This window comes from Mesoplodon bidens, assembly GCF_964165515.1.
Source record: "Mesoplodon bidens genome assembly, chromosome: 10".
In the NCBI taxonomy this organism is placed as follows: Eukaryota; Metazoa; Chordata; class Mammalia; order Artiodactyla; family Ziphiidae; genus Mesoplodon; species Mesoplodon bidens.
The window spans coordinates 64777390-64791627 of record NC_138172.1 but is presented as its reverse complement, the minus strand read 5'-3'; the positions used below and the strand labels follow the sequence as shown (position 1 = coordinate 64791627).

The following is a 14238-nucleotide window of genomic DNA, read 5'->3' as shown; positions in this document are numbered from 1 at the left end:
TCTCAATCTTTATTCCCCCAGTTGGCATAGATATGAAAGCCAGCTGGGAAAATATGGGTTGAAAAAAATATTGCAGAGTGGCATTTATTCAAGACTCAAAACATGACGGATGGCTTATAGGGCAGAGAGATAGATGTCCTCCCTTCAGGCTTAACTCGAGAGCATCATCACAGACTGAGGAGAGCTAATTTACTGTTTTCTGAAATGAAATGGGCTTGAGAAGAATGATTACAGCAAAATGCTCAAACAGAAAAAGCATCACAACTTTTTACTGAATTCTTGTTTGGGATGTTTTTTGGAAACTTATCAATCATTTTGTGGAATTTTACAGTGTAACAAGATTTTGGTGTTTGTGAAACATCATTTTGAAATTGCCCCAAACTAGATTCCTCTCTCTCTCTCTCATCAGACTGACATTGGGTACAAATCCACGAGTCTGAAATGACTGGTCTATTCACTCAAACTCTTTTGATTGCAAGTTATAGAAGTCAACCTGAATTGGAAAAAAAAAAGGGAAATTTGTGTAAAAGAAAAGGAAAATCTTAGGGAGCCTCAGAGAAGAAATTCAGCTGGGTCCCAGGAATGTTTTGGAATTCAATTCTGGAAAGCCCTCAAGTGTGTCTCTTCTCCATACACTTTGCTGTATTTTTCTTGATCGCATCAGATCTGCTTTTATGGCAGATTAAGTCTTTCCCATAGCTCCCAAATCCACGTATTATAATTTCAGTCTCCCAGCATGGCCACAGAGCAGTTTAAAGCAGTGTTCCATATTCATGGAAGAGAACATCTGTGTGCTACCTAACCCCCCTCCCCTTGAGTCAGAAAGCTACACTTGGTTTCATCATACACAGTCTGAACATGGCTTCTGGGATTTTAGGGTTTCCAGAAAAAGAAAGTTGTTTTGGGATTTCTGGATTGTACTAGATTCGTCTATCCTATCATGCCCCAAATGAGTATGCTGCCTAGCACCGAGGATGCTCTCAATAAATATTTGTCAAATGAAATATTTATTGACTGAATATGCTGGCAAGGATATAGGAACATGTTTGACTAGATAAATGAAGATGTTTTTGCATTTTGAACGTCATAATAGTAGATCTTAATGAGTTGATTGTGCTGTAACAGGTAACTAAAACTAAAGTTACATTAGTTAAAAATCATTTGATTTCTAGCTGTTTTTATGTATTTATAAAATCATTTTAAAATAAAAAAATTTCTGTGAGAACAAATGAATGACTTAATATACCTATGCATTAATTTTAATAGTATTTTTTCCTTTATTTAAAAAAAATTGATATTCATGAAGACGAAGCCTGGAGTAATTCGCCCCGTACCTATAAAATCTAAAATATTACTGAAAAAAGAGGAGGAAGTCTATGAACCCAACCCTTTCAGTAAATACCTGGAAGAGCACAGTGACTTCTTTTCTGAGCAGGTGAGTGTGCATATGAGAAAGTCTTTGATATTTGGATAAATAACTGTACAAAATATAAAGATGCCTCTATGAATATGGTGTGTGCAAGAAAATGTTTGTGATTGGAATATCCTTAGTAATAAAAAAGATCTATTTTTTTACATAATAAAACAATTCTTAAGTATTTTCAGGATGATATTTTGAAGTATTTAAATGCTTTTTCCTAAAATTTTTCTACCTAGTGCTGGTATTGTTTTGGGGACCAAGATGTTACTTCCTATAAAGACATCATGGAGTCACTGATTAAATGAGTCATAGAGGTGCTGCAGTCTTATTTCTAAAATCCTGCTTCCTTTTGAAGCAATGCAATGCTTTAGGTTTGGTATATTAGTATATTTGACAGAAGATCTATTGTTTGGATTCATATCAACATAATAGAGATGATGTGATACCCTAGATTGAGTGTTACTAGATAGGGAATAAGGGCTTAAGTTATTTTAAGGCATCATTGATTTTTTGGTTTATGTGCAAAAAAGGTATACTATCTTCTCCTTATATATCCTATATGTTGAAGAAGGTATAATGGAAGGTTGTTGATGGTGCTTTATAAGATATTCAGGAAAAACATGAAAATACACATTTTTGTAATATAAAATGTCATAAATTATCTCAAAGGGAAACCTTACATCATTATTTGTCTTCTTCAAATGCAACAAAGAGACATGGATTATATATTTTATATCTCAAACATTATTACATGCTTCAGCAATGCAAGCAATCCAGAAATCTTTGTGGATACAACCAGGATACGCAAGATCACCACGACATTTGGTAATCTATAAGAGAATAGACTTGCAAAAGAACATAAGGTGCTATACTCTTTTTAAAGTTCAGTTTGAAAATGATAACTAACAATATTCTTGAAAATAGAAATTATGGTCATATTTGTGAAACATAAGAAATATCTTGTCTCCTATTATACTAGCTCTATGACACTGAGCAGGGTATTTCATCTTGCCCAGTTTGTGTCTTAATGCATAAAATGAGGCATTCAGAAGAGGTACTTTTTAAAGATCCTTCAAATTCTAAAATCTGTGTTATTTAAAACCTAAGAACTGTGAGTAGGCTAAAAGCCTTGGAAAAAGTTCATTATAAATACTTTCTCATGCTTAGCTACAGTTTTTATTATAAAATGGAGATGATAATATTTTCTGCTTATTTATATATACTTTGTGAAGACATAGGATTTCAATAAGTTAAGCATTTTTAGGAGACACTAATATCATTGAAAATGATAATTAGAGGCAATTATTCTCATTTTATAGAATAAAAGGAAGCCCTCAATTAATTAAATTAAATAGGGAAATCTTATTGATATCTAAGGTGTGTTCACTAAATCTGCACATAAAAGAAATGGAAATTCCTGTTCAGAAAACATATTTCCATCATCAATGAAAATATTTATTAGATATCTATTGCTTATATGACACTGATATTTTAGAGGCTTAATGTGACATTTTAGACAGTATGGGATTATTATAAAAATTTATAAAAGTAATCTAGTATTATATGACAAAAATGCCAACAGTTAAAATAAATTTCACATATTATCCATGCAACATATTCTTCAAATATGATCTAATGCTATAAAATAAAAATTTTGTTCTTTTGTATTAGTATAATTTTAAATTTATGCATTTTGCCTTAAACAAGATTCTTTGTAGAATGTCAAGTTAATCTACCTATAATTTATCACAATTTACTGTCCTCTGGAATGATAAACTCCATTTTCAGGTGTAGGAAATTCGTTTCATTAAAAGGAGGTGCCAGTTCTTTTCATAGCTTTTCCTGACTATACGGCAAGTTTAAAGCTCTGTTTATGTACACCATAAACTTATGTATTTTCAGATAATTTGTAGAAAATTTGAGTTCTTCTGCAAGTATTTTGGTGGTGCATAGACTTATTTATATTTTCTTTCAATCAGTTTATTCTTGTGTATATCCCAACTTCTGTGTCAGCAGACTGTCAGAATTGAAAGATGTCTAGCAGAGCACTTAAAAGTGAATTCCAGACCTTCCCTGGTCTTATTCATTGACCTTGCAGGAGAGGAAAAATGAATATACTAGGAAACCGGGAAGCTGCATATACTATCAACTGGCCTCTACATGGAGCTATAACCACCACTTCATTGTAGCCAGAATCTACAATGGAGGCAGATACAAAAGACAGCTCACAAGCATAAATGCTGAAAGCTCCTTAAATAATGAATTGAGTAAAAAAAAAATTGTGATCACAGCATGGCTACTTCATCAGAACTTAACTCAAATTCAGTTCTGGTCACTATTGCATTCTCTTTTGCTGCTGCCACAGAATAAATTGAATGGTTCTAAACTCAGTTGATCTCACCACCCATCCATGTAATGGAAAATTCTTTAGCCCGACAGTTGAGCCAAACTGAAACAGCTCACATTCACTGATCTGCCCTGTCCTGGGGACAGTCCCACATGACAGGAGATGTTGGATAGGATTGTTAAGTCCATGAATTTCCCCTAGCAGCTTCACTGTCATAAAATATGATTTCAAAACTCTCTGTTATAAAAAGTTACACACCAAAGATGATGAAACAAGACAAAAATGTATTTACTGTAGCATAAGAAGGTACAACCAGGCAGACTTTTGAACTTATAATGAACTGAAGAGTTGCCTGGAGATAGTCCCTGAGTACGAAAAGCAAAGTTTGAAACCAAATGCTGAATCAAGTAATTGAAACTTATTAGTCAACAACTTTTACATCAAAATGGCATAGGCCAGGAAGCATCATTCTTTTTTTTTTTTTAATTTAACACTTTTACTGGAGTATTAATGCTTTACAATGGTGTCTTAGTTTCTGCTTTCTAACAAAGTGAATCAGCTATACATATATATATATATATATATATATATATATATATATATATATATATACCCATAACTCCTCACTCTTGCATCTCCCCCCCACCCTCCCTATCCCACCACTCTAGGTGGTCACAAAACACTCAGCTGATCTCCCTGTGTTATGCCGCTGCTTCTCACTAGCTATCTACTTTACATTTGGTAGTATATAAAACTCTATGCCACTTTCTCACTTCATCCCAGCGTACCCTTCCCCCTCCCCATGTCCTCAAGTCCATTCTCTACATCTGTGTCTTTATTCCTGTCCTGAACTTAGGTTCATCAGAACCATGATTTTTTATTTTGTATTGTTTTTTTAATTCCATAATATGTGCTAGCATGCAGTATTTGTTTTTCTATTACTGACTTACTTCACTCTGTATGACAGACACTATGTCCATCCACCTCACTACAAATAACTCAATTTTGTTTCTTTTTATGGTTGAGTAATAGTCCATTGCATACATGTACCACTTCTTTAACCATTCATCTGTCGATGGACACTTAGGTTGCTTCCATGTCCTGGCTGTTGTAAATAGAGCTGCAATGAACATTGTGGTACATGACTCTTTTTGACTTATGGTTTTCTCAGGGTATATGCCCAGTAGTGGGATTGCTGGGTTGTATGGTAGTTCTATTTTTAGTTCTTTAAGGAACCTCCATACTGTTCTCCATAGTGGCTGTATCTATTTACATTCCCACCAACAGTGCAAGAGGGTCCCCTTTTCTCCACACCCTCTCCAGAACTTACTGTTTGTAGATTTTTTGATGATGGCCATTCTGACTGGTGTAAAGTGATGCCTCACTGTAGTTTTGATTTGCCTTTTTCTAATGATTAGTGATGTTGAGTATCTTTTAATGTGTTTGTTGGCAATCTGTATATCTTCTTTGGAGAAATGTCTATTTAGGTCTTTTGCCCATTTTTGGATTGGGTTGTTTGTTTTTTTGATATTGAGCTTCATGACCTGCTTGTAATTTGGGAGATTAATCCTTTGCCAGTTGCTTCATTTGCAAATATTTTCTCCCATTCTGAGGGTTATCTTTTGGTCTTGTTTATGGTTTCCTTTGCTGTGCAAAAGCTTTTGAGTTTCATTAGGTCCATTTGTTTATTTTTGTTTTTATTTCCATTTCTCTAGGAGATGGGTCAAAAAGGATCTTGCTGTGATTTATGTCATGGAGTGTTCTCCCTATGTTTTCCTCTAAGAGTTTGGTAGTGTCTGGCCTTACATTAAGGTCTTTAATCTATTTTGAGTTTATTTTTGTGTATGGTGTTAGGGAGTGTTGTAATTTCTTTCTTTTACATGTAGCTGTCCAGTTTTCCCAGCACCACTTACTGAAGAGGCTATCTTTTCTCCACTGTATATTCTTGCATCCTTTATCAAAATTAAGGTGACCATATGTGCGTGGGTTTATCTCTGGGCTTTCTATCCTATTCCATTGATCTATACTTCTGTTTCTGTGCCAGTACCATACTGTCTTGATTACTATAGCTTTGTAGTATAGTCTGAAGTCAGGGAGCCTGATTCTTCCAGCTCTGTTTTTCTTTCTCAAGATCGCTTTGTTTATTCGAGGTCTTTTGTGTTTCCATAGAAATTGTAAAATTTTTTGCTCTACTTCTGTGAAAAATGCCATTAGTAATTTGATAGGGATTGCATCAAATCTGTAGATTGCTTTGGGTAGTAGAGTCATTTTCACAATGTTGATTCTTCCAATCCAAGAAAATGGTATATTTCTCCATCTATTTGTATCATCTTTAATTTCTTTCATCAGTGTCTTATAATTTTCTGCATACAGGTCTTTTGTCTCCTTAGGTAAGTTTATTCCTAGGTATTATATTCTTTTTGTTGCAATGATAAACGGGAGTGTTTCCTTAATTTCTCTTCCAGATTTTTCATCATTAGTGTATAGGAATGTAAGAGATTTCTGTGCATAAATTTTGTACCCTTCTACTTTGCCAAATTCATTGATTAGCTCTAGCATTTTCTTGTGACATCTTTAGGATTCTCTATGTATAGTATCATGTCATCTGCAAACAGTGACAGCTTTACTTCTTCTTTTCTCATTTGTATTCCTTTTATTTCTTTTTCTTCTCTGATTGCAGTGGTTAAATCTTCCAAAACTATGTAGAATAATAGTGGTGAGAGTGGGAAACCTTGTCTTGCTCCTGATCTTAAAGGAAATGGCTTCAGTTTTTCACCATTGAGAATGATGTTGGCTGTGGCTTTGTCACATATGTCAATATACAGCTTTAATTATGTTGAGATAAGTTTCCTCTCTGCCTACTTTCTGGAGGAGTTTTATCATAATTCAGTGTTGAATTATGTAGAAAGCTTTTACTGCATCTATTGAGATGATCATATGATTCTCCTCCTTCTATTTGTTAATATGGTTTATTCCATTGATTGATTTGTGTATATTGAAAAATCCTTGCATTTCTGAGATAAAGCCCACTTGACCATGGTGTATGATCCTTTTAATGTGCTGTTGGATTCTCTTTGCTAGTATTTTGTTGAGGATTTTTACATCTATGTTCATCAGTGATATTGGCCTGTAGTTTTCTTTCTTTGTGACATCTTCATCTGGTTTTGGTATTAGGGTGATGGTGGTCTCATAAAGTGAGTTTAGGAGCATTCCTCCCTCTGCTATATTTTGGAAGAGTTTGAGAAGGATAGGTGTTAACTCTTTCTAATGTTTGATAGAATTCACCTGTGAAGTGATCTGGTCCTGGGCTTTTGTTTGTTGGAAGATTTTTAATCACAGTTTCTATTTCAGTGCTTGTGGTTGGTCTGTTTCTATTTTCTATCTTTTCCAGTTTCAGTCTCAGAAGGATGTGCTTTTCTAAGAATTTGTCCATTTCTTCCAGGTTGTCCATTTTATTGACATATGGTGGCTTGTAGTAATCTCTCATGATCTGCATTTGCACTGCATTTGCATCTGCACTGTATTTCTGCAGTGTCAGTTGTTACTTCTCCTTTTTCATTTCTAATTCTATTGATTTGAGTCTTCTACCTTTTTTTCTTGATGAGTCTAGCTAATGGTTTATCAATTTTGATTATCTTCTCAATGAACCAGATTTTAGTTTTATTGATTTTTTCCTATCGTTTCCTTCATTTCATTTTCATTTATTTCTCATCTGATCTTTGTGGTTTCTTTCCTTCTGTTAACTCTGGGGTATTTTTGCTCTTCTTTCTCTAATTGCCTTAGGTGTAGGGTTAAGTTGTTTATTTGAGATGTTTCTTGTTTCTTGAGGTAGGATTGTATTGCTGTAAACTTCTCTCTTAGAACTGCTTTTGCTGCATCCCATAGGTTTTGGGCCATCATGTTTTCATTGTCATTTGTTTCTAGGTATTTTTTGATTTCCTCTTTGATTTCTTCAGTGATCTCTTGGTTAGTAAGTATTATATTTTTTAGCCTCCACGTCTTTGTATTTTTTACAGATTTTTTCCTGTAATTGATAAGTAGTCTCATAGCCTTGTGGTAAGAAAAGATAGTTGATACAATTTCAATTTTCTTAAATTTACCAAGCCTTGATTTGTGACCCAAGATATGATCTATCCTGGAGAATGTTCCATGAGCACTTGAGAAGAAAGTGTATTCTGTTGTTTTTGGATGGAATGCCCTATAAATATCAATTGAGTCCATCTTGTTTAATGTATCATTTAAAGCTTGTGTTTCCTTTATTTTCATTTTGGATGATCTGTCCATTGGTGAAAGAGGGGTGTTAAAGTCCCCTACTATAATTGTGTTACTGTGGAATTCCCATTTTGGCTGTTAGAATTTGCCTGTGTATTGAGGTGTTCCTATGTTGGGTGCATAAATATTTAGAATTGTTATACCTTCTTCTTGGATTGATCCCTTGATCATTATATGGTGTCATTCTTTGTCTCTTGTAATAGTCTTTGTTTTAAAGTCTATTTTGTCTGATCTGAGAATTCCTACTCTAGCTTTCTTTTGATTTCCATTTGCATAGAATATCTTTTTCCATCCCTTAACTTTCAGTCTGTATGTGTCCCTAGGTCTGAAGAGGGTGTCTTGTAGACAGCATATATATGGGTCTTGTTTTGTATCCATTCAGCCAGTCTATGTCTTTTGGTTGGAACATTTAATCCATTTACATTTAAGGTAATTATCGATATGTATGTTCCTATTACCATTTTCTTAATTGTTTTTGGTTTGTTCTTGTAGGTCTTTTCCTTCTCTTGTGTTTCCTGACTAGAGAAGTTCCTTTAGCTTTTGTTGTAAAGTTGGTTTGGTGGGGCTGAATTCTCTTAGCTTTTGCTTGTCTGTAAATGTTTTAATTTCTCTGTCAAATCTCAATGAGGTTCTTGCTGGGTAGAGTATTCTTTGTTGTAGGGTTTTACCTTTCATCACATGTCCTGCCACTCCCTTCTGGCTTGCAGAGTTTCTGCTGATTCCCTTGTATGTTATTTGTTTTTTTTCCCTTGTTGCTTTTAATATTTTTTCTTTATATTGAATTTTTGATAGTTTGATTAATATGTGTCTTGGCATGTTTCTCCTTGGATTTTTCCTGTACAGGACTCTCTGCACTTCCTGGACTTGATTGACTATTTCCTTTCCCATATTAGGGAAGTTTTCAACTCTAATCTCTTCAAATATTTTCTCAGTCCCTTTCTTTTTCTCTTCATTTTTTGGGACCCCTATTATTTGAATGTTGGTGCATTTAATGTTGTCCCAGATGTCTCTAAGACCGTCCCCAATTCTTTTCATTGTTTTTCCTTTATTCTGCTCTGCAGTAGTTATTTCCACTATTTTTTCTTCCCAGTCACTTATCCATTCTTCTGCCTCAGTTATTCTGCTATTAATTCCTTCTAGAGAGTTTTTAATTTCATTTATTTTGTTGTTCATCATTGTTTGTTTGCTCTCTGTTCTTCTAGGTCCTTGTTAAATATTTCTTATATTTTCTTCATTCTATTTCCAAGATGTTGGATCATCTTTACTATTCTTACTCTGAATTCTTTTTCAGGTACACTGCCTCTTTCCTCCTTATTTGTTTTTGTCTGCTGTGTTTTTATCTTGCTCCTTCATCTGCTGTGTGTTTCTCTGTCTTCTCATTTTGCTTAACTTATTGTGTTTGGCGTCTCCTTTTTGCCTGCTGCAGGTTAGTAGTTCTGTTGTTTTTGGTGTCTGCCCCCAGTGGCTAAGGTTGGTTCAGTGGTTTCTGGAGACTTCCTGGCAGAGTGGACTAGTGCCTGTGTTCTGGTGGATGAGGCTGGATCTTGTCTTTCTGGTGGGCAGGACCACTTCCGGTGGTGTGTTTTGGGGTGTCTATGATCTTATTATGATTTTCAGCACCCTTTCTGCTAATGCATGGGGTTGTGTTCCTGTCTTGCTAGTTGTTTGGCATAGGGTGTCCAGCACTGTAGCTTGCTGGTCGTTGAGTGGAGCTTGGTCTTAGCATTGAGATGGAGATCTCTGTGAGAACTTTCGCCATTTGATATTATTTGGAGCCAGGAGGTCTCTTGTGGACCAATGTCCTGAACTCAACTCTCCCTCCTCAGTGGCACAGGCCTGACAGCTGCCCGGAGCACCAAGACCCTGTCAGCCACACGGCTCAGAAGAAAAGGGAGAAGAAAAGAAATAAAGATAGAAAGAAATAAAATAGTTATTAAAATGAAAAATAATTGTTAAAAATTAAAAAAGTTAAAAAGTAATTTTTAAAAATGGTAAGAAAGAATGAAGGGAGCAACCAAACCAAAAAACAAATCCACAAATGATAACAAGCACTAAAACCTATAAAAGAAAAAAAAAAAAAAAAAGGACAGACAGAACCCTAGGACAAATGGTAAAAGCAAAGCTATCCAGACAAAATCACACAAAGAAGCATACACATACACACTCAGAAAAAGAGAAAAAGGAAAAAGAAATATATATATATATATATATATATATATATATATATATAAAGGAGGAAGAGAGCATCCAAATCAATAAAACAATCTACCCATTATAATAATCTCTAAGTACTAAACTACGATAAACATAAAACCAGAAACAAATTAGATGTGGAAAGCAAACCCCAAGGCTACAGTTGATCACAAAGTCCCCTGCCTCAATTTTGGGATGATTCTTTGTCTAGTTAGGTACTCCACAGATGCAGTGTACATCAAGTTGATTGTGGAGGTTTAACCCTCTGCTCCTGAGGCTGCTGGGAGAAATTTCCCTTCTCTTCCTTTTTTGCACAGCTCCTGGGGTTCAGCTTTGGATTTGGCCCAGACTCTGCCTGTAGGTCGCCTGAGGACATCTGTTCCTGCTCAGACAGGATGGGGTTAAAGTAGCAGCTGATTAGGGGGCTCTGGCTCACTCAGGCCCAGGAGATGGAGGGGTATGGAATGCGGGAAGAGCCTGCTGCAGCAGAGGTTGCACCAGCCTGAGGCATGCCATGTGTTCTCCCAGGGAAGTTGTCCTTGGATCACGGGACCTTGGCAGTAGTGGGCTGCACAGGTTCCCAGGAGGGGAGCTGTGGATACTGACCTGTGCTTGTGCATAGGCTTCTTGGTGGCTGCCACCACAGCCTTAGCATTTCATGCCCATCTCTGGGGTCCATGCTGATGGCCACGGCTCGTGCCTGTCTCTGGAGCTCATTTAGGCAGTGCTCTGAATTCCCTCTCTGCATACACCCTGAAACAATGGTCTCTTGCCTCTTAGGCAGTTCCAGACTTTTCCTGGACTCCCTCCTGGCTAGCTGTGGTGCACTAGCTCCCTTCAGGCGGTGTTCATGCAGCCAACCCCATTCCTCTCCTTGGGATCTAACCTCTGAAGCTGGAGCCTCAGCTCCCATCCCCCTCCCGCCCCGGCGGGTGAACAGACGAGCCTCTCAGGCTGGTGAGTGCTGGTCAGCACTGATCCTCTGTACGGGAATCTCTCTGCTTTGTTCTCTGTACCCTGTTGCTGCACTCTCCTCCGTGGCTCTGAAGCTTTGCCCCCACCCAGCCCCGTCTCCTCCAGTGAAGGGGCTTCCTAGTGTGTGGAAACTTTTCCTCCTTCACAGCTCCCTCCCAGAGGTGCAGGTCCTGTCCCTCTTCTTTTGTCTATGTTTTTCCTTTTTCTTTTGCCTTACCCAGGCATGTGGGGAGCTTCTTGCATTTTGCAAAGTCTGAGGTCTTCTGCCAGCGTTCAGTAGGTGTTCTGTAAGAGTTGTTCCACATGTAGATGTAGTTTTGATGTATTTGTGGGGAGGAAGGTGATCTCCACGTCTTACTCCTCTGCTATCTTGAAGGCCTCCTCTCATCATTCTATATTAGATGGATTTTTTTTTTTTTTTTTTTTTTTTTTTTGCTGTACGTGGGCCTCTCACTGTTGTGGCCTCTCCCATTGCGGAGCACAGGCTCCGGACGCGCAGGCTCAACGGCCATGGCTCACGGGCCCAACCGCTCCACGGCATGTGGGATCTTCCCAGACCGGGGCACGAACCCGTGTCCCCTGCATCGGCAGGCGGACTCTCAACCACTGCGCCACCAGGGAAGCCCTATTAGATGGATTTTTAAACAAAGACACTTCAGAATGAAGCTGATTCTTCTCTGAATTTACCTTTCAATCCATTATTATATCAATTTGTGATCCTTTTGAGTTCTTACAAAATACCCTCACACTCCACCTACAGATATAAAACTATGGTGATGTACTTTGAAGCATCATTCTATTGATAACTAAAGGCAGAGTTAAATAACTAATAGAGTTCATTGGACAAATGGGCATCCAGAAGACACAGAGGCTAAAAAATCAGTTCACTAATTAAAATGAAGATACCAAAAAGAAGAATGGTGTTTTGTTTATCTGACTACTCGTGAGTTTGCAAAATATACTGATTGCTTTCTGGTCATTTAATGTATTTAATTAGACAAAAGTGATTTCTGCACTGAAGAGTCTCAACTTAGTAGAAAAAGCAATCGCTAACCTCAGTTATATAAAATGTGGTAAAAAATATATTTCTCTCATTCTTTATAAGTTAGTAATTCAACCCATGATATTAGGTATGTCATTTCTTTCCTGAAGCCCTAGAGAAATGTATAAAATATTGTGGCCAGAATTGAAAGGGGGTTGTATTGTAGTTTCATCTCATTTTCCTGGAAATGTTTTCCTTTTTTCTTTTTTTTTAAATGAGAAATAGTGCTTTCCAGCATGTATGACTCTTAAATTTTATTTTCCTCCTAATTTGCTTCAATAGGGAAAAGAGCATATATTTGTGTGAAAATGACCATTTAACGAGTTTCCTTCACAACACAGAGAATGTAAACTGGTAATAAGGAATTTTCTTTATTGTAGTATTTATATTCTTTCTTTTCTTCTGAGCTTTCTTAGACATCTGACTTCCGTACCAAACTATCTGTTTTTTTTTTTTTTTTTTTCTTTTTGCGGTATGCGGGCCTCTCACTGTTGTGGCCTCTCCCGTTGCGGAGCACAGGCTCCGGATGCGCAGGCCCAGCGGCCATGGCTCACGGGCCCAGATGCTCCGCGGCATATGGGATCCTCCCAGACCGGGGCACGAACCCGTATCCCCTGCATCGGCAGGCGGACTCTCAACCACTGCGCCACCAGGGAGGCCCCAAACTATCTGTTTGACATTCAACTTTGATGACAATGCAGGTGACTTTCAGATTTCTATCTAATTATTCATCAAATTTTATATATATATATATATATATATATATATATATATATATATATATATATATATATATATATAACATCTTTATTGGAGTATAATTGCTTTACAATGGTGAGTTAGATTCAGTTTCTGATTTATAACAAAGTGAATCAGTTATACATATACATATGTTCCCATATCTCTTCCCTCTTGAGTCTCCCTCCCTCCCACCCTCCCTATCCCACCCCTCTAGTTGGTCACAAAGCACCGAGCTGATCTCCCTGTGCTATGCGGCTGCTTCTGACTAGCTATCTATTTTACGTTTGGTAGTGTATATATGTAGCTGTGACAAAGTGAGAGAGTGACATGGACATATATACATCAAATTATATTTTTACTGTGACCTTCACCTACACTTCCTTATCACCCATGTGTTACAATTATAGAGCAAACACCTTTGTTAAAATGTGAACTAGATAATGCCTTTTATTATGAATGACTTCTGGCTTTGTCACAAGTTGCTGCTTTTTAAACATTTGTTTCTCAATCAAGATGGCTCAATCTCTTTTGTCATAAAATTATCTTTTTATCATTGCTAACTTTTATTAAGAAAATTTTTCAGATGAAAATGTTTAACCTTTTTAGATCTAGAAATGATTAAGTGGTTTGATGAATAGTTTTGAGGGAAGAGAACCGAAATTGCTTGCAGGGTTACATTTCTTTTGGAAGAGTTAAGACCAGAGATCTTGCTTCTCCAACTGTTACCAGGTTGTTTTTGATTATTCAAGTAATGAAATATTTGTGAGTTTTTCTCTTCATCTTTTCCCCTTACTCCCTCTGTCCCTCCCTCCCTACTCCTTCCTGCCTTCCTCCCTTCCTCCCTTCTTCCCTTCCTCTATATGTAATAGGTAACAGACAATTTATCATATACAGGTTATGTACGATATGTAATAGATAATTTATCAACACAATAAACTTTTTAATGTTAAAGAAATTGTCCTATAGAGACAATATTTACATTTTATTCCAGGTATAATCATATAGGAGCTCTTTGTCAAACTTAGGCTTTTATCTCTCCCATTTATTATTTATTTATTTATCATTATTTTTATTATTACTGCTTTAAGATTTCTCTTGACCTTGTGTATGTACCAAGGAAGACAGGAACTAAAGGGTGCAGGTTTCCACATTACTAAGGGAGATTACTTCTCCTGCCCCTTTTCCATTGCTTTATGTAGGTTTAAGAATCTTAGAGTTTTACTTGTTTTATTTATTTATATTTTTAAT

At 36.6% G+C, this 14238-nt stretch overlaps 1 protein-coding gene across 1 annotated transcript in view; it reads left to right on the top strand.

Annotated features, from left to right (window-relative positions):
- Window positions 1-14238, top strand: part of MLIP (muscular LMNA interacting protein) — a gene marked incomplete at both ends in the record, with an annotated part of 286062 nt that overhangs the window by 192975 nt on the left and 78849 nt on the right. The window contains one exon of the mRNA XM_081247370.1: window positions 1307-1435. Within this exon, the coding sequence (XP_081103496.1) occupies window positions 1307-1435 (129 nt within the window). The remainder of the gene's footprint in view (window positions 1-1306; window positions 1436-14238) is intronic.